This window comes from Polistes fuscatus, unplaced genomic scaffold (assembly GCF_010416935.1).
Source record: "Polistes fuscatus isolate 324 unplaced genomic scaffold, CU_Pfus_HIC Scaffold11, whole genome shotgun sequence".
Taxonomy (NCBI): domain Eukaryota; kingdom Metazoa; phylum Arthropoda; class Insecta; order Hymenoptera; family Vespidae; genus Polistes; species Polistes fuscatus.
The window spans coordinates 1,176,386-1,196,040 of NW_025113009.1; the positions used below are offsets into that span (position 1 = coordinate 1,176,386).

Sequence of the window (19,655 nt, forward strand, 5' to 3'; positions counted from 1 at the left end):
TTGCGTACTCGACCTGACTATTTGTTTCTCTCTCTCTCTTTCTTTCTCTTCGAGTGGCAATTCAAGCATACTCAAAAGAAAGAAAGAAAGAGAGAATTACGAAAAAAAAGATTTTTAACACATAGCAACGTCCAACACAGATGGTTGAATATTTGAGTAGCAATCATACAGGTGTACACATGTATATTACTATCTCACTTTTACGACCTTACAGCAACAGCAGCAGTTTTCTTCGTCCTCTTTTTTCCTACTGTTAAATTGCACCGGTAATTATCGCCATTACGACAGTTAATTACTTTCCCCGGAATTTCTGTTTTATACGCGTTGGACATGAAGAAGAATAAGAAAGAAAAGGGTCTATCTGAAAGTTAAATTTTGATATTCGTCGTTTGTATTCTAAAAACAATGGAAAGAGATACGTTTATTTATCAAACGTTAGAATCAAATATTCGGAAAGGTAGAACGATTTATACGGGATTGAAAAACGTGTGTGTTGTAGTATATCGAATAACCCGTCGTACGTTTTTTTCTTTCTTTTTTTTTTCCTCCGCTCGATTACTTTTCATTGCGAATGTTTCGTTTAGTTTTTTTAAACGGAACAAAAAAATAAATTCGAAGCAAAACAAAGGAGGAAAAAAGATAAATACCACCGATCGCGCGTGTTAATTGAAACGATACCAAATTCGAATATCGATGGGGGGGGATCAATTAGATCAAATTTATAAGAGAAAACAAATAAAACAAACAAACGAGCATTACGCGTAAATTGATGATAGTTCGATTTCATCTTTTGATTTAATAAAAGCGTGCATACATATGAGCCGTTCGGTGCACACATCGATTAACTCCACTTTTTTGGAAAAATCTTCGATTTATGTGTCAACCCACTCGGTATAGTCATAACATTTTATATTTATAATAACTTTCCCGAATAATAAAGATTAACGCCATTGAATGTTGGTCATTGAAAAATAAGTAATTTATTTCGATTATTTTTTGGCTATTCTTTCTTCACAATTTTATACACCGTTAAATGAAAGCTGTATCTGTATTTATGCATTTTACATTATATATGTGAATCTATATTATAACAGGAATTTGAAAAAACAATGTACATTATTTCGTCGCGTTTATCGAACTTTTTGTTTTATGGAGTTAATCGGTGTGTGCACTGAATGCTTCATATGTGCATACATACATACATACATACATACATACATATGTAAGTAAAGAAAAGTCAGACTCTTTTGCTATCTTTCATAAGTAAGTTCTTAGGTACAAGTATACATACATACACACGTATGCACGTATGAATTACGCAGGTAAAGGGCCAGGTACGACGTAGACGACGTAGACGACAACGAGGAGAAGGGGGTGGGGGACGAGGAAAAGCACAAACGTCGTCGTCGTCGTGGGGAAAAGCGTGTGCTCGGATTTTCCTTTCGTAAGCTCGGATGCTGCTGCGAAAAGAGGAAGATGAGCCGCTTCTCGAGCGCGTGCTCAAGGGGTTTTGCAAGCTCACTGAATTTCTATCCACTACTCGAGAAGGTCTACCCACTCTCTTGCTTTTTTATCCTTAAACCTACCCCCTACCCCTCCCTACCCCCGGACCCTCCTCTTCCTCTTCCTCTTCCTCTTCCTCCTTCGGGGCCTCTTATGCACTTCGGTACACGCTATTACTAAGCTATTCCCACGGGTGCCATTATATACGTGGACCCTTTTTCTTTTTTCTTGTTTCTCTTTCTCTATTTTCTCACTTTTTCTCTTCTCTTCTCTTCTCTTTTCTTTTCTTTTCTTTTCTTTTCTTTTCTTTTTTCTTCTACTCTTCTTACGTTGTACACGTTCGTACTTAGGAAGGGGTTTATCCGTCAAAGATTATTACGTAAGGCATTGCAAGCTATACAATTTTTCATTATCGAACATGAGATTTTTTTTTCTTTTTTTTTCTTCTTTTTACTTCGATAAGATTATTAACTGTTCGATCAAGGTAATATTTAATCTACCGGATTGTTCTCCGACCGTGTTTTCTTTTTTTTTTTTTTTGGAATAAAACGTAATAATCAATCGATTATAATTTTATCGAATAATTAATATATAATTGTCGCGTGTCATTATTTCAGACTAAAAATATCTGATAACTAAACGATTTTTCATCCTCCTCGAATATTTTTCTACGACTAGAAATTGATTAATTTGTATGACGTTAGAGGAATTCTCTTTTTTTTTTCATTGATTTTCTTAGAATTCTCATAGAATGGAAATGGTTTTTCGAAGATCGTAGGATCACTCAATCTGGAGAACATATGTTTTTAATAGTTGCAGCAATGTTACGAGCTTCTAAGAAAATTCTTCGAAAACGTTTAACTTTCGTCTTGTTTTTTTTCCTCCTAAATTTTCGTAAATTTCTCTTTTTTTTCTTTTTTCTTCTCTTTCATTGAACACAAAATAATATTTGAACATTTCCGATAGATTTAAACAAAATTTCTCTTACAGTTTGGATTGTCTATCGTTTCGTACATTATCCCCCCCCTCCTCTCCCTAATTCAATTTTCGTTTATCTTTCCGAGAAATTCTATAAAACGATTCGGATAACAATCGAACGAGTTTTCTTCTTATCGACAATCGTATTATCGGGTTTCTAGGGTTGTGTCTGAAAATGTTAGAGAGAAAAAGTGAGAGAGAGAGAGAAATAATCGTTGAAATATCGAGCCTTGATACATAAAAAAACGTAGGTAACATACGTTGACTTGTCATGAAATACTTTATTAATTATAATAAGTATATTATACAACACTTATACCGACATATTTTTAACATTGTAATGAAAAATATGACTCTCTAGATTATATAAGTAAAGTTTCAAGCAAATTAAAAAATATGTATATATATATATTTTAATTATTGATTAAAATAATTAAATATATAATTATTATATAATTATTATTTTAATAATTATATTAAAATAATTTAATATAATTAAATATTTATTAATATATATATATATATTTTTTTTATATAAAAAATAAAATATTTTATTTTTATTTTATATATAATATAATATAATATAATATATATATTATTTAGATTAATATTATTTATTTACTAATATTTTATTGACCCTAGAGCCTAGGGGCTCCCTACAGGCCATTAATTACAGTATAGTACAATGTAATATATAGATAAAACAAAACAAATATATACATACAATAATTATGATTTATTTCTTAAAAACGTAAAAATCGTTGAACCTACAAAAATTATTTTGTATAATTAATCAAATATTTCATGTATTACAAAAGTGTTCGAAAAATACTTTAGCGAGTGTCACCATAAGCATTACGAGCAGACAACAACTATAGTTTTACCATGGAAAAAATATCTTGTCGTCTGCTTGATAGGAGAAACATCTCGACGAAGCAACTTTCGAAATTGGACGAAGAATTTGAGAATGGGGGTGACGAAGGGGGGAAAAGTTGAAAAGGAGTAGGAGGAGGAAGAAGAAGGGGGGGATACTTATCATTTTATGATAGCACTACGCGGGTTGCATGAAAGGTGCGACAACGATAACTCCCTTACGGGTGTCTCGGATTTTATCGTCTTTGTCGCGTAGTTCTTCTTCTCTCTTGGATTTTTTTATTTTTTTTTGTTATCGTACTTCTTCCATGCAAACGCGTCGAATTGATAAAGCACAATTTAAAGATAGGAAGAGAAAAGAAAAAGAAAGAAGAGGTAGATAAGTACGAGACGCGTCAACCGTTAGTCGAGCGTACCTTTTCACGCAACTGGGCACGTTCTCGTATTGTTAGAATATGTTAGGAAAAGCAAATTGGTCACGTAATAATAAATAATCTATGACAAATAACATATTTTTTGATACCATTGAAAAATATATTTCTATAGGAATGAATTTTGTTGAGTTCATATTTTTCAATTCATTGCGTCAAATATCGTTTATAAAGTGTAATCATTTTCAATGAATTTGTGAAATAATGTTTATATTACATGAAATAATTTAAACGTATTTAAAAGAAAATCATATATAAATATACATTTCGATTATAGTTGTTTTATTAAATAACTAAATGTATAATATGAATTAATAACGGTAGACGTTTAGTTAATTGTGTCAAAGTTGTACTTTGAAAATCGATATAACAGAGCACGACTCCTCTAACAGAACATTTGTTTTCAAAGTATATATATATATATATATAGGAAGAGATAAGAACGAATGACTACGAACAATTGTTTTAAGTTTTAAACAAAAGCTATAACTTTACAGACGAATAAAATCTCAATTTTATATAAGAATTTCAAACAGATCTTTATAAAATTATTTCATTTAACATAGCATGCTAGTTATTTCACGAATATCGATGTATATTTAATTGAACGTTAATCAACGATTGTTTAACGTATAAAAATAATTTCTTTGAATGATTTTCGATGGCAAATGTTCTTTCCCGTTAGACGCACGAATCCAGTAGGAAGAAAAAATCGGAAATAGAGAAATCGATCTATCGTTCGGTGGTTTCGAACTAGGAAAAGGAGAGTAGCGAGAAAAATTCTAACGACTCGTGAACAATATTTTCTAGATGGTTTCTTAGGGAGACCGAAAGGAATCTTAATGTTGTGGAAGAGATAGAATTCTTCTTTGATCGTTCGGTGTTATCGCTGTTAAGTATTGGAAGGAGTCCTCATTATCAAGGAAAGAAGGAAGGAAACACTTTGCTCGAGGAAACAAAACTCTCGAAAGAGGTAAAACGAGAAGAGGCGGGGGTGGAGGTGGTGGTAGAAAGATAGAGATAATTGTGAATATCCTTGACAATTAACAATAAGAAGACGACAACGAGAGAGAGAGAGAGAGACGATGGGGACGAGAGAGAAAAGCGAAGATTCGAGGGGGAGGAGAATGAAGATCGATTTTTAAGAAGAACGAAGGTGGATAATGCACAAACACACGAATCAACTTCGCGGCCCTGTTGGGACCGGTGGTAACATCGCTGCTACTACTAATAACAACAACAACAACAACAACAACAATAGGGGTCCTGTGAGAAGATGGAACAGTTTTCACGGTGGTGGTGGGGGTGGGGGTGTTGGTATGGGGGCTGGGGGTTTGGGTGGTGGGAGTCACTTGAGTGACGCCGTTGGAAATGGCGCAGTCGTCGCGGGAACTTTTGCGAGGACACCTCAGGAACCTTTCAGGGCCGTACCGAAGGCCGTTCAAGCCCTGAGAAGTGAATCGGTCGACAGGAGCCATCGTGCTCCCCCACCACCGCCGCCGACCTTTCGAGAAGACGATTTTCCGTTTGGTGAGTCGCCCTTCTCCCTTTTCCTTCCTCAACCCCACCCCCCACCCCCCTCGCACTCATCCCTCTTCTCCAAGAGCCCTTCTTGCTGCTCCTCCATCACTTTTCCATTTCGTTATTCTAGTTTCGTTCTTCTCCCATCTGCTGCTGCTGTATTATTATTAGTCACGAAGTCAAATCTGTTTTATTTTTACCTCGCTTACTTTCTTATTTCACTTTGTTTAAACTTTTTTCCGATCGTTTTATTTTATATATCAAAAATTTATCTATTTTTATTTAATTATTAATGTGATAACAATACGGTGGTTCGTTGTTTCAATATTGTTTTGATTTACAATAAGTATATTTTTTTATTTTCTTTTATTTATTTTCTTTTTTTAGAAAATAAAATGAAATGGAAACGTATAGAATTTGATGAAATTATTATTTTTAATTAATTTACGTTTATGTGTGTAAATGTTATACGAGTAACGTTATATTCCATATGTTTTACTCGATGTTCTTTTTGCTTTGAGTTTGTTGTTTTTTTTTTTACTTTCTCGCAAGGTATTCAACGGGTTATTTGAGTTTCATCCTATATATATATCTTTCTCTCTCTCTCTCTTCGAAAAATAAGATACGCATAAATCAATAAAATGATACATAATACCAGAAACATACGTATACTTCGATTCTTTTTCTTTTCTTTCGACGACTACTGTTTTTATCACTGCTCGTAAAATTTCGTATATGTAATTCGTAATTATATTTTATATTTCGCGTAAAATTTAACGAACGAATTGAAACGATGAGATTGTATTAATTAATAATACGAATCGACTCATTATTATTGGATTAAAAATAACAATAGGTGTGTTAACTTCTTTTTATCTTTTAAAAAATTACTGAAACCAATTAACAACAACAATAATAATAATAATAATAAAATCAAGGAATAATTGAAACTACGTTATAAAGTATGATAATACGTAAATTAAAAGCACGGAAGATCGATCTAATCATTTTTCCAACGGAACATGGATACGCACTCGGTAGCATCGTGTATAACCGTTAGAACGAGGAACCTACTAAATGTTAGCAACGTCTTCAGACTCGAATAAATTAGTATGTCACGATGCAACAGTATTCGACGTTAATTTCTAAATACGATAAACACACACACACACACACACACAGACACCTACGGATAAGGGGTGGTTCATACGTGAATATATAATTGGATTAAACGTAAACTTTAGGCAAACATTTTGTAGGATTTAACGTTTGATCGTAATAGAAATATATTACAAATTTCTCTTTTTATGCAAAGATAAAAAAAAATAGAAAGAGAGAGAGAGAGAGAGAGAGAAGCTACGTGAATATATAATTGGATTAATTTTAGGCAAACATTTTGTAGGGATTTAACGTTTGATCGTAATAGAAATATATTAATAAATTATTATTATCTTTTTATGCAAAAATAAAAAAAGATAGAAAGAGAGAGAGAGAGAGAAGCTACGTGAATATATAATTGGATTAATTTTAGGCAAACATTTTGTAGGATTTAACGTTTGATCGTAGAAATATATTAAAAAATTATTATTATCTTTTTATACAAAAATAAAAAAAGATAGAGTGAGAGAGGGGAGAGAGAGAGAGAGAGAAGCTTTTCCTACAAGCTTTTAACTATCTGAATGGAGAGAAAAACGGTCCGATAAGGGCCAGCATAAGCAAGCTAATGACGGCAGAGAAATATTTCATTAAGTCGAGTGGATTCTCTCGTCTGGCACTCGTGAAATGGGACGGATGATTTCGCAAAATGAATGAAAGACTGAGGAAGAGGAAAGAGAAGGAGAAGTTAGTAAAAGAGTGAAAGAAAGAGAGAGAGAGAGAGAGAGAATACTTTGCTATGCTCAGGTCGACAATGAGACGCTGTCTCGTCGGCAAACCTCGTAGCTCTTCAGCATTTTTCTCTCTTTCACCCCTTCAACTGGGAACCCTCTCTATCGTACTCTTTCTTCCTCTTTTCTCTCTCTCTATCTTTTTCTTTCTCCTACTTTTTGCGGAAACGAGGGAGAAAATTGTACACTGAGAAGAGAACCTAACCCCCTCCCCCTATCCCTCCCCTTACCCCCACCCCCGTGTGTAGTACGTCCAGGAATATTTCGCAGGGAAAACCGAGCTCTTGGAAAAAAACGGTACGGAAATTTCGTGGCTTTTTTTCTTTTCTTTTGGTTGGACGATAAAATAGAAACTGAAGAAAAAAAAAAAGAAAAAAGATTTTTTCGGAAGTCCGGTTATAATAATCGTTTATCATCGGAATAACGCGTTTTATCTCGCGTCTTTTTCTCGTTGCTCGATGTACCTTAAACGAGAAAAAGAAAGAAGGAAAGAAAGAGTATGCGTGTGTGTGTGTGTGCACGCGTGCAAGCAAGCAAGTAACCAGAACATAAAACTCGAGATATTTCGTTCGTGCCGAATTCACGCGAGAATTTACTTCAAACGTAACTTTGGATTCGTTTTTGCGTTTATACGTCTACGTGTGTACGTACCAACCAACCTCGTAAAAATTTAATTGGCTTTCATGAAAATCGTCGTCGACGTTTAACTGTGGGTGCTGCAGAACGCATTTTTTCTTTTTTTTTTTTTTCAAGATTCTTCGAAGTTAGCTCGAATCGAAGTAAGGTGGGCAGGCAGGCGTGCGGGGTGCAGGGGCAGGTAAAAATTCTTATCGAAAGATTTTCTCTCTCTCTTCCTTATTTTCTTTCTTTCTCTTTTTCTTCTAACCAAGCTCTGACTCGAGAGAGAGAGAGAGAGAGAGTTTTTTCTTTCGATATCTTTTTATTATTTTTTTCCTACGTTCCTACGAAACCGTACAAAGTCCACTCGTGATATCGGTGTTCGATAACCCACTGATAAACGTAATCCCGTAAGAAGGTGACGTTAAATCGTGACGGAAAGATGGTTCGCACCGTAGACCGAGAATGATATGGAGTTTTATAGAAAAAGAGAGTGAAAGAGGGGGAGGAGGGGTGGGGAATGAGAATTCACAGGTAGATGGCACCGTCCACGTCGAATTGAATTTTCTGCGGTGTTGTACGCAGAAGAGATATGCGGCTTACGCATGCGTTTTATGCATGTGTGTTGTTACGCATCGAAAAACCGTCTCTTGGTTATATTCCTATACGAGTCGAAGAAAGGTGCATGTATATACATCAGTACGCGTATATGTGTGTGTGCGTGTATATATATATGAGAGAAAGAAAAAGAGAGATAGAAAGAGAAGAGGGATCAGGTCAACAGCCTTCGACAACCTTACGGCCTTCCCTTCTTCGGCTCGATCGAGCTTCGATCAGCGGGATCTCTTTGGGGTTGGCAAATCGAAATCCTCCTATACTGACAGTTTTAATACGTAATACTAACATTTAATGAAATAATTAATCATCGTATTTATAATACATTTAATCAAAGATGAGATCATTGTATAGAGAATTAATTCCATATGTCAGATGTATAAGGAATTATTTTGATATTTTTATCGGTAATATTAAATTTAACAATTTCTTATATCGTGAACGTAATGTTTTGTTCATTCGGGGGAAGAAAATATGATATTATAGAGAATTATGAATATTTTTCTTGATAATATTTATTAATCTCGTAAGATGCAATCAATGGTGGTTGACGTACATTGAAAAACGAAATAAAAATGAAATTAATTTTGAAAAAATCGAATACGTAATACACGAATGTTCGAAGGGTCCGAATATAGGGTTTACAAGTTTGTATTAATTCTAGGTAATTTATTAGAGGAACTTTTAGTACATGCAACGAGTATCAGCGGGGAAAGCTTGTTAATCTCTGTTTAATACGAGCAACTAGGAAAGGGCCCCTCAATATCGTATCACGGATCAATTTTAACCTGAGGAATAAATAACGATATTTGGCTTGTTATTATGTTATACCCAACAATTTTCCTATAAACTTTAGCCTTAACGTAGAAGGATATTTAACGGTTTTCTACCTAAATTATTTAACCATTGTTTTCTAAAATCCATTAATAATCAGATTAGAGAATTCCCCGAGTATTTACCGTTGTTCCTTGTAAACCGGAAAATGTTATGCGAATTGCTAATCGCATTCTCTAACAACATTTCTCTTCAATTCCAACGCGATCCTCTCATTCAAGAATTACCCCCTTTTACTATTATTATTATTATTATCATCATTATTATTATTGGACTAACGCAGGAAATGTAAAAAATAATTTACAAATGTCTCTCGTAACGTTATTTTCTTTTTTTATTTAATATATTAAAAATAAACTCACCGAGGGAAATGAAATGTAAACGAATGAATAATATTTGTCGCAGCAAAAAGAAAAGAAGAAATGAAGGAAATAAAAAAAAACAAATCCATTGGATTGAAACCCCTACTTTCCGTTTCTCCTGTTTTTTTTCTTTCTTTCTTTTTATTTCATTGTCATGTATACCTTTCCCTCTTAATGACTTGAAAAGGCACGCGAAAACCATTTTCAGGGCCTCCTCCTTCCCTTTCTCTCCCACGAGGGTGAAAGTTCGTGTGGCGTTGGCATTGTTCGTCGTGTGGTGGGAGAAAGAAAGAAAGCAAGCAAAGCCATGGGTACCACCAACCACCAGCCCTCCTAACTTTCCCTGTAATCGCACGAGATTTTGGTAAATCGATGGATGGGGGACACACCGAAAACCGACATGGTTTATGGCTAATTTGAGGAGTGGCTTCCTGACGATGGGCTACATCTGTCGGATATATTATGGGGATTCGAATTGATTACCCATGGAAGCAGAAAGAGAAAGAGGAGGATGAATAGGAGGAGGAGGAGGAGGACAGGTGTGGGGTGGGCGAATTGAGGTGGTGTGGGTGGGCGGAGGGGGGGGGAGGTGCCCAATAAAAGTTACCATGCGAACAATACGTATTTATACGATCGCGCGAACGCGTTCTCTTTGTTGTGTGTTCACTATACTCGAAACTATATCGAATTACTGTGAAACGAAGGGAGAAGAGTAGAATGGCCCGAGCGATAAATTACATTTTGCTTCGATTCCGTTCGAAGATATTTACTTATACCTACGTACACGCGTTAAAACACTGTTTTCACGAATTTAACTAACGATAAATGGCACGAGTATTAAAATAATCATAAATTTTAGAAAAGAATATTATGATCGGATCGAAGGGATCATCATAATCCAAGCTGACAATTATTTAACTTGAAACTTTCATTTTTTTTTTCTTCCCCCCCTAATGATTTTTACAAACAAATATATTATTAAATGATGAAAATTATATTCGACGTGTCTCGAACGTAAAAATAATGAATTCAAATGTGATCTTGACAATCGGCATCCTAAGAATCCGACGTCATCAATTATACCCCTATTTAGATACGTCAACAGTTAAAAGGTTATTCAAATTGATGATGCTCTTTCTTTCTTCTTCTCTTTCTTTCTTTCTTCCTCTCTTCCTCTCTTTCCTTCTCTCACCCTCTTCCAATAGTTATTTTTCTCCTTTCGCGTTTTACATCCATCTTTCGAGACTAGTATCTAGAAAAAGTATAGGAAAACATAGAGAAGAGAGGTATTAAAAGTTTCCTTTTGTTTCTTCTCTGTTGTAGCTTTGGAAAGCGAACGGGCAGTGCCAGGAGACCCAACGAATGTTTCGTCTTGGAGCCCTCCGAGATGATCGTCGTAAGTATATTCTTTTTCTTTATGTATGTGTGTATGTGTGTGTATTATATTTTTTTCTCAGCTTCAAAAGACTGAAGATTGCTAAATTTTCTTTCTTCTACGGTAAAAATGGGAAATAGATAGGAAAAAACGAAAAAAAAGAAAAGAAGAGAAAGATGGTAGGTAGGATAATATATTTGGTCGCGAGCCAGGTTATTATTTTAAGAGTCACGGATATACGAAATGTCGTCCCACGATAATTAATATCGATTTCTCTCTTTCTTTTTTTTACGTGGTTAGATAAAATATACGTACTTTGTGTATATATGTGTGGGTGTGTGTGTGTATTTACTTGGGTATATGTTTAAAAATAAGTAGGGGGAAAATGTAACTTGCGTTGTTTACTTACCACAAACATTTCGTATCGATATGATAGAATTTATTTTCTCTTTTTCTCACACACACACACACACACATTCGTTTTCACTCTCTGTCTTTTTTGAAGTTATACTTCTTTTGGCACGTTTGGGAAAATGTAATGGGGAGTGATTTTGTTCCGAACGTCTGGAAAAACGACACCATGAAGTTTGTCACAGTATTTACGACGCGCGGCAAAGCGATTTCAAGTATACGGCATGAAGTTGCATATATTATGATATTTTATTATTCTTTCTAATATATATAATATATCGATCGATTGAAAATATGTTTCTTTCCTTTTTTTTTTTTAAATAATAATAATAATAATAATAATAATAATAATAATAATAATAATAAATTTTTCTTTTTTGTTAAGTTATTTTTTAAAGTTATTTTTGAAGTTATTGAGGTTATGTTCGTTTTGGTACGGCAAAGAAGTATAACTTCTTACGTGCGTACATAAGTACACATACCAGTTTTTTTTTCTTCTTTCTTTCTCTACTTTCTAGATCACATCGGTTATAATATCTAAAAATACTAATATACAGGTGTTTCTCTCTGCGAAACTGAGAAAACGATGTGCACATTCGCAACGTTAGCGAACAAGGCACCGGGTGACGATATCGCATATCGAAAGACAATGTCGGCCAGACTCGAGATGTAACGCGTTAGAGACAGTTAATCGATAGTTTGTCTCCTGGTTATATTCTCGCCGTAAGCTTTTCAAACTGAGAACCATCTTAACTCTTTTTTTTTAACGAGATACCGTTAATGGAATCATTATTTAAATAACGCATTGCAAAATTCAAAATCAAGCTACATCAAACAAAAATCACTTCTTCTTATTCTTCTTCTTCTTCTTCTTTTTTTTACATCATTTAATTGAATAGTCATTTTTTTCTATTTAAATTGTCCAATTTCTTTGACCTCTCGTTTACTTTTTCTTTTTTTTTCTTTTCAACAAATGCGTCTAACGTACGCTTAATACAAATAAAAACTTGTAGATTTCGTCGAATTCACTTTGAATTACTCACGATTGAGAGAGTTAAACATAGGAAATAGGAGATAAAGAAGGCACACGTTCGTTTAAGTTTTCATTATGATTTAGAATTTCAAGTGATATTATTTAAATGTTTACGTTACTCTACTGAAATCGAAATCTATAGGATTATCATGCAAATATAGCTTTTTGTTATTCGCCTAATCGCATTAGTCGGGCACACACAATTACGAAACATCGTATGGTGGTATTTTATACTATTCCCATATTGTGCTGCCACCTTTGAGAAGAAAACTACTTTATCGATGGTACGACATACTTCTCGTGCGAATATCGTAAACAATTCATTCATTTATTTTAGCTCGAGGAAAATTACCAATCATTATCGAGAATGTTACGTTGCCTTTCAAATACCCCATTACGCTGATAATTAAACGTCGGATAATATTTTTGTTGAAATTCTTCTCCAAAAAAAGAAAAGAAAATCCAATTTCGCGATTTGTTTGACTGTTTGATATTCGCCGCCATGACAGTGCGAATAAATACGTTCGCAATAATATACTTCAGTGGAATTTAATGTTATTATTCTATTTGTAAATTATTATTATTATTATTATTTATTTTAATCTAATGCAATCTACCAAAATACGTTTCCTTGGTTATATATAATTAACATTTTTTTAATGTATTTTTTTCTATGATATAGATCTACATAAATGCAAGAATACACACATTGGTGTATATAAAAATATGCATTAGTAAAATGCATAGAATAATAGGATATATATGCGTGTTTACAATTGTGGCGCCTCTCATTGCAGTATAGAAAATGAATCATAAACGTAGCTGCATATCCTTGTTCCGGCGTGATCCGTGTTATCGGGTGACAACCCACGATTGATAAAACGTTCCAAACTAATCAATAAAAATGACCGACTAAATGAGTCAGCAAGCAAGCCGATCTCTTCTGGTTACGCGTGCATTTCTCCTTTTTTTTTTTCTTTTTTCTTTTTTTTTTCTGATAGCAAAGGCGCCAAAGACGAAGTCGTGTTCCGATATCGAACTACGAGCTCGAAATAAGATGACCGAGAATAATGAGAAATAAATTCAATGACAGAATCTCAAGTTTTACTCTTTGTTATATATTATTTATATACTCTTATTTAGTATTACGCAATTCTTTCTGTCACTGGTTGGTATTATGCTTACGTAGATAAGTAGCGACTTCTTATGTGTCTTTAATTTTTATTCGACTTATCTCCCCTCACGTTTCGTTCACGTCGGTTTCTTACTTTACACGCGCTACGATAATTTATTTAAATCTGTCTGTTATTCGACGAATATCACCAGGTATCTTGTTTACTACATTTTACAATAATTGGCACGAGTTATACAGAAATTTCATGTTGATGAATCCAATTATTTTGTTCAAAAAAACACACATTACCTAGCCATAATTCTATTTTAAGAATGTAACTATAACAAAACACAAATTAAACGAATATTTCGTTGTTTTCAATGAAATTATCTCAATTTCAAATTATCTCGAGAATTTGCAAACATTCGGCACAACTCGACCTAATTGTAATCTTATTATTATTTTACGGAATAATTCAAAAAAAAAAGATTTAACTACATTGTAAATCAAGTTACACGCTGTGTTACATCTCCCGTATAAATACATATTACTCATTTGTCTAAATCTTTCCGTTTGTGTGTGTGTGTGTGTGTGTGTGTAGAAAGAAATAAAACGTTTATATAAATTCACGTTCTAAAAACAACAAAGTAGCTGCTCGGTGGTAGACGGTCGTTTATATTTAAAACGACGCGACAGGTAACAACGAATCAAGGCTAACTTTGCAACAGTTAAATGTTTCCTCTTTCGAGTTCACGTCAAATTATACAACGTGAAACGAAACGTACGATACGATGCGAATCGATACAAATTTTCAAACTTACTTACTTTTTTTTTCTTTCTCCACAATCAAAAATAATTTTTCTTCCACACATTTGATTGAAATTTTTTTAAATCCAAAAAATTGACCATTGCTTGTTCGTATTATCCAGTTACAGACAAGAAATATGTGAAAGAATAAGTGAGTAAAAAGAATATATACCGTTTGTCACAAGTTACTTCATCCAAGCAAAAGGTTCCTCCGTGCACACGCCCTCCGGCAGCTTTGTGACCTGCTATGAATTTAACGCCCTGACCTTTAACCTTACTCCAACACCCTCCGGTTTCTCTCAGCCCTTTAGTGGTTCACCTCGACTATGATGGTGGAGGGGGGGAGAGGGGACGTTTATTTCGGCTTAAGCTTCAAATTGGTATAAATCATTTGAAAAAGCCTTGGACCAATCCCGAATATCATATCGTATGTCAAAAGCCATAATAATATCGTTCAACGAGTCAAATTTATGACGCGGTCGCGGTAATTTGCCCGAAAGCGGTAAGGGAATAATGGGGGAAGAAGGGGGGGAGGGAGGAGAAGAAAAAAATGATCAAAGGAAGGACGAAAACTGCGACGTGACAAAACGAACGAAAAAGATTCGAAACGAGGGAAAAAAAAAGAGATCGATGGGTTGGGGGGTTAGGAGGGGGGTTTAGTGTCGTAACTTCGATCAAACTGTACTTCGATTCCTGAATACCAAAGTCTCGCCATTTCGGAATTGATATACGAGAGAAACGTTAGGTAAGATCGAGAAGCCAATAGCATCGTTGAATAATCTTTATTTCGATCGTAAAAAGTGAATCGAATTCTTACGAGTAAGCGGTATACTTTTCCCATTAGCCAAGTGTTCGTATAATAAGCGAATTGTATACATACACATACACACACAAACATTGTTGCCCGCACATTGTTCGCTTATATATATTTTATCGTAGCTTTAGCTTTCACGGTGATTAGAATAGAGATAGTAAAACGTATTTAATGACGTTGACACTCGATCTGGGTGGACCATTATCCGTTAACCACCAAAGGATGTTTCTCACGAGTAAAATTATTTCGATGAAACTTAAGGGTTGATGAGAATGATATTTAACAGTAATTCGTATATACAAGAATCACGCGTTCGCGTATAATTTATAATCGAGTTATATTCGTTTATCAATTTTTATTAACGTCGTTTCAAAGTTTCTCTATTCTCTCGTTCTTTCATCTTGGGTGTTCCTTTTGTTTTTATGTTAGATCTCATCGAAGAAAAGCTGAAATACTAGAGCATCGAGTGACGCTCGCAGGATGCGGGCATATAATTATTATATAACCGTTTTATTCGAGTTCTTTCAGCACACCACGTAAATAATAAAGCAAGTACAATCATGTATAGTTAATATATAAGCAAGAAACTTATCAGACCCAAGGAAATAGACACCAGGCGTCTCTAAATACGTCATCGTCTGGCAAACCTCGTCGAACCAATGACGTTTATCGAGCATGTATCATCGTTTACTTTCTGCCTCTTGGATACACCAAGTTTTCCTCCTCTCCCAATCATTCGACGCAAGATAATATTCCATTTTATTTATTTACGAATATATAAACGAATTGTGTGCTTCGTCGATTTTTATAGACGACAACTTATCATCACTACTACCACCCCCCCCCCTATTTTAAAATTCCGTGTCCTCGTTGTAAAATAATATTTCTCTTGCGTCTCTTTAAATTTGACCTCAACTCTTCGTTTAATCTAATTCTTCTTTTTCTTCCTTGCCTTATATCGTTTCATTGGATCTCACCTTCCTTAATAAAAAGGAGGAGGATCTTTTATTCTATCGAAAAGTGTAACAAACAAGATACACACATACACTAATATACAACGACGTATTGATAACAATTATTAGGAAAAGTAACACGCGTGTATACATATGCGAAACGGGATTAGAATTTCTTTCTTGAAGTATTTTCAAGCTAACTCTTTGATCCTTTTTTTTCTTTCTTTTATTTTTTATATTAAATATAAATTGATAATTTAATCGAAGTTTTATTTATTTGAGAAGAAAAAATAACGATCAATTGTATAATCTAAATAATATTTAAATTATATATGTATTTAGTTTATAATTAAATTAAATATATAATATTTAGTTTAATAATATAATTATATAAACTAAATATTATATATAAAATAATTATATATAAATTAATATATAATATTAATATATATATTAATAAATAATTTATATATAATAATAAATTTAATATATATAAATATATATTAAAATAATATATATTAATATATATATATATATATACATATAAGTTTAGTGTGACGTTACTCATGGAAGAATGAACGCTAATGTGTGTCATTTACGTAAGAAACTCGTCAAGTTGACGGTCGCAAACGTATTCGTCATATCCGTGAGATTGATCATTCGTGAACATATGCGAATAAGAACGTATCTCTAAAACGAGGAATATCCCTTTAGATAAAATCGTTTGAAATAAGTTTAAATCAGCCGTTGGTTGGTAGTAGTAGTCGCATTTCCCGATTTACGAGGGTGTAAAAATCCGATACGACAAATGGTGTAAGTTATTTTTCTTGCCATCCGAGGAGAGTTTTCTCCGATAAAAGAGATCAGATTTGATCGTTCGATAACAGCTCGCGATATAAATCTTTGAATTTATTCTTGTTAGAGGAAAATTTTCTTTTTAAATCTTTGACATTTCGTTCCGCCAATCCTCTTCCTCCTCCTCCTCCTCCCCGAGAGTACCTTCTTTTCATTCGAACAGATCCAATATTCGTTTAATGGTATAAATTGAAGAGGATCCCTTTCGTGATTTGTAGACGGATCAAAGGATAGATATCCTTATCGAGCAACGAGATAATTTCGTGCTAAGAGTCTGAGAAATTGCATTTTCTTCTACGATTGGAACCGTAAGATCACTCACTGCCGACTTTTAGTCTGTACTCGTAAAACGTACTTTATAGTTTCTTATGGTTAATTCTTCTAAGAAATACAAGGAACGTTAATGTATTAACGACAAATAAGAACGAGAAGAATTTCACGAAGTAAACACATAGTAGAAACGAAACTCCCTCCCACCCTCACCCCCTCACCCCCATCAAACCGCTAGTTCCATGACTGCGTTGCTTTTCGTTTTTAAACTCGCGTTAGTAATATGAAGAGAGAGAACAAAATATCTCGAAATAAAAAAAAAGAAAAAAAAACTACACAGAGACAAAGAGAGAGAGAGAAGAGCCCGCGGGGTGGTAAGTTCTTAAAATAAATTCTTTCGTGTACGCGAGACGCGATTGCCGAAGACAAATATTGCCAACTTCTCTCTTATTCGTAAGAGAGAAAATTTCATATTATTTTTCGATAGATTCGAAGAAAAATTTTATTCGAACTTTTTATTCTCTTTTTGTATCAGGATTGTTATTTTATTTTTATCGAAACGCATGGGGAGTATTTTCGAAGACAATATTAGTGATTTGAAATATGACGAGTAAAGGATACACATTTAAACCGATTTAAGTCAGACGTATTTTCGTATTAGTGTATGTGTGCATAAAGAGAAAGAGAGAAAGAGAGAGAGAGAGAGAGAGTGTGTGTCTTATTTCCTGACTCTCTTTCACGCTTACGTTCCAAGACGGTTAACTTCCGGTGCGTGATATGTGCGCTCTATTCTCGATTCAAGCAAGACTCGCCAATAGTAGTATTAGTAGAATTTTCTTTTCGGCTTGCCACGTGTTTTTCTACTTAATTTTTTCTTGTTGCTTTATATACACGGATACAAAACAAATAACCCGTACAAATCCGAGTATATTTATTTCCAACATTTTCATTCAACGATATATTTTTATTTATTTATTTAATAATATTTTATTGACCCTAGAGCCTAGGCTCCCTAAAGGCCGTTAATTACAGTATAGTACAATGTAATGTATAGATAAAACAAAACGAAAATTAAAATTATGTAATTATTATTAAACTTATCATTATATTAGTAGTAACGCACAGTAAGTAGATAAATGTAAAAAGAAAATAGTAAATAATAAATAAAAGTATAATAGTTCTATAATAGTAGTATAGTAGTATTGGTTCAAAGCAATAAACATATGGTTTAAAAAAAAAAAAAAATTAAATTAAATTAAATTGTATTTGTAACGAAAGATCAAGACATCTACGTCATAATATTCGTTTTTTTTTGAATGATCGTCTGTCTCTCTCTCTCGAGACATTCGGTTTGATAAAACTTTCAAGGAATGTTAATTCGAGATAATGACTCGTTTGCTCCAGTCAACTTCTACCGCAACACTTCCGGATATTTCTAGTAGAGAGCTATGTTTCTAAACCACGAAATTACATTTAATTTCAAAAAAGAAGATGAAGAAGAAGAAGAAGAAGTTAAAGAGGAAATGGTATATTCGAAAAATAATAAAGAAAAAGAATGAAAGTACCAAGGATTATATCAGAGATTATTATTATTATTATTATTATTATTATTGTTATTATTCTAAAATCGTTAATTATCTCGAAGAAATTTTCTACGGTTGACAACATCCCATCCCGAGGATTAATCTTCCGTGAGTAGAAAAAGGAAGAAAAAAAAAAAAAAACGGTATCTCTTAATCAACCCTATTTCTTTTTTTTCCTATTTTTTTTTTTTATTTAATTCCTTTCCCATCCATTTTATCGAATTAATTCCTTACAATATACAGTTCATGTTTATTTTCTCTCCCCTTGTTTCGTGCCAAGACTCTCGCAGTATAATCAGGATCCTTAGTTGAAAACATTTTTTTTTCTTTTTTTTCTAATACCAAACAAGACTAAAGATATTAATTAAGCCAAGATCATTCTATTCGTTCATACACGTTCTTATTAATTCATTAGGGTTAAGGTTACACGTTAGCATCAATTTATCCTATCTGTATCTATCTCTCTCTCTCTCTCTCTTTCTTTCGTATTTTTTCTTTTTCCATCGAGGGTTTTTCTCTCCATTCGTTTCCCGGCATTCAAAAGAAATACGATTGAAATGAGTGGTTCGATCCGAAAGGTGGTAGTCGAATCAAGGATCGACCTAGATCTTTCTTCCGTTGTACGTTTAACTCGGTATGCACCTGCAATTTGTGATCTAAGAATTATCCGACTGTTATAATGTTCTAAATTCTACGATAGACTTTTTGTAATCGTTGGTCTTCGTCGTCGTCGTCGTAGTCGTAGTCGTAGTAATAGTTCTTAGTTATTCTAGCAAGAAACAGAACTTGCACGACTGATTACAGACTACGCTTTACGTA

At 33.7% G+C, this 19,655-nt stretch overlaps 1 protein-coding gene across 4 annotated transcripts in view; it reads left to right on the forward strand.

The window, feature by feature from the left end:
- LOC122526461 (rap guanine nucleotide exchange factor 2-like) overlaps positions 1-19,655 on the forward strand; it is a 133,225-nt gene that overhangs the window by 85,262 nt on the left and 28,308 nt on the right. For 3 of the 4 annotated variants that reach the window (XM_043649876.1, XM_043649875.1, XM_043649878.1), the window contains one exon: positions 10,945-11,017. In XM_043649876.1, coding sequence (XP_043505811.1) covers positions 10,945-11,017 — 73 coding nt within the window. Of the gene's footprint in view, positions 1-5,193; positions 5,316-10,944; positions 11,018-19,655 lie in introns of those variants that run through there. The other variant, XM_043649879.1, reaches the window with a different exon arrangement.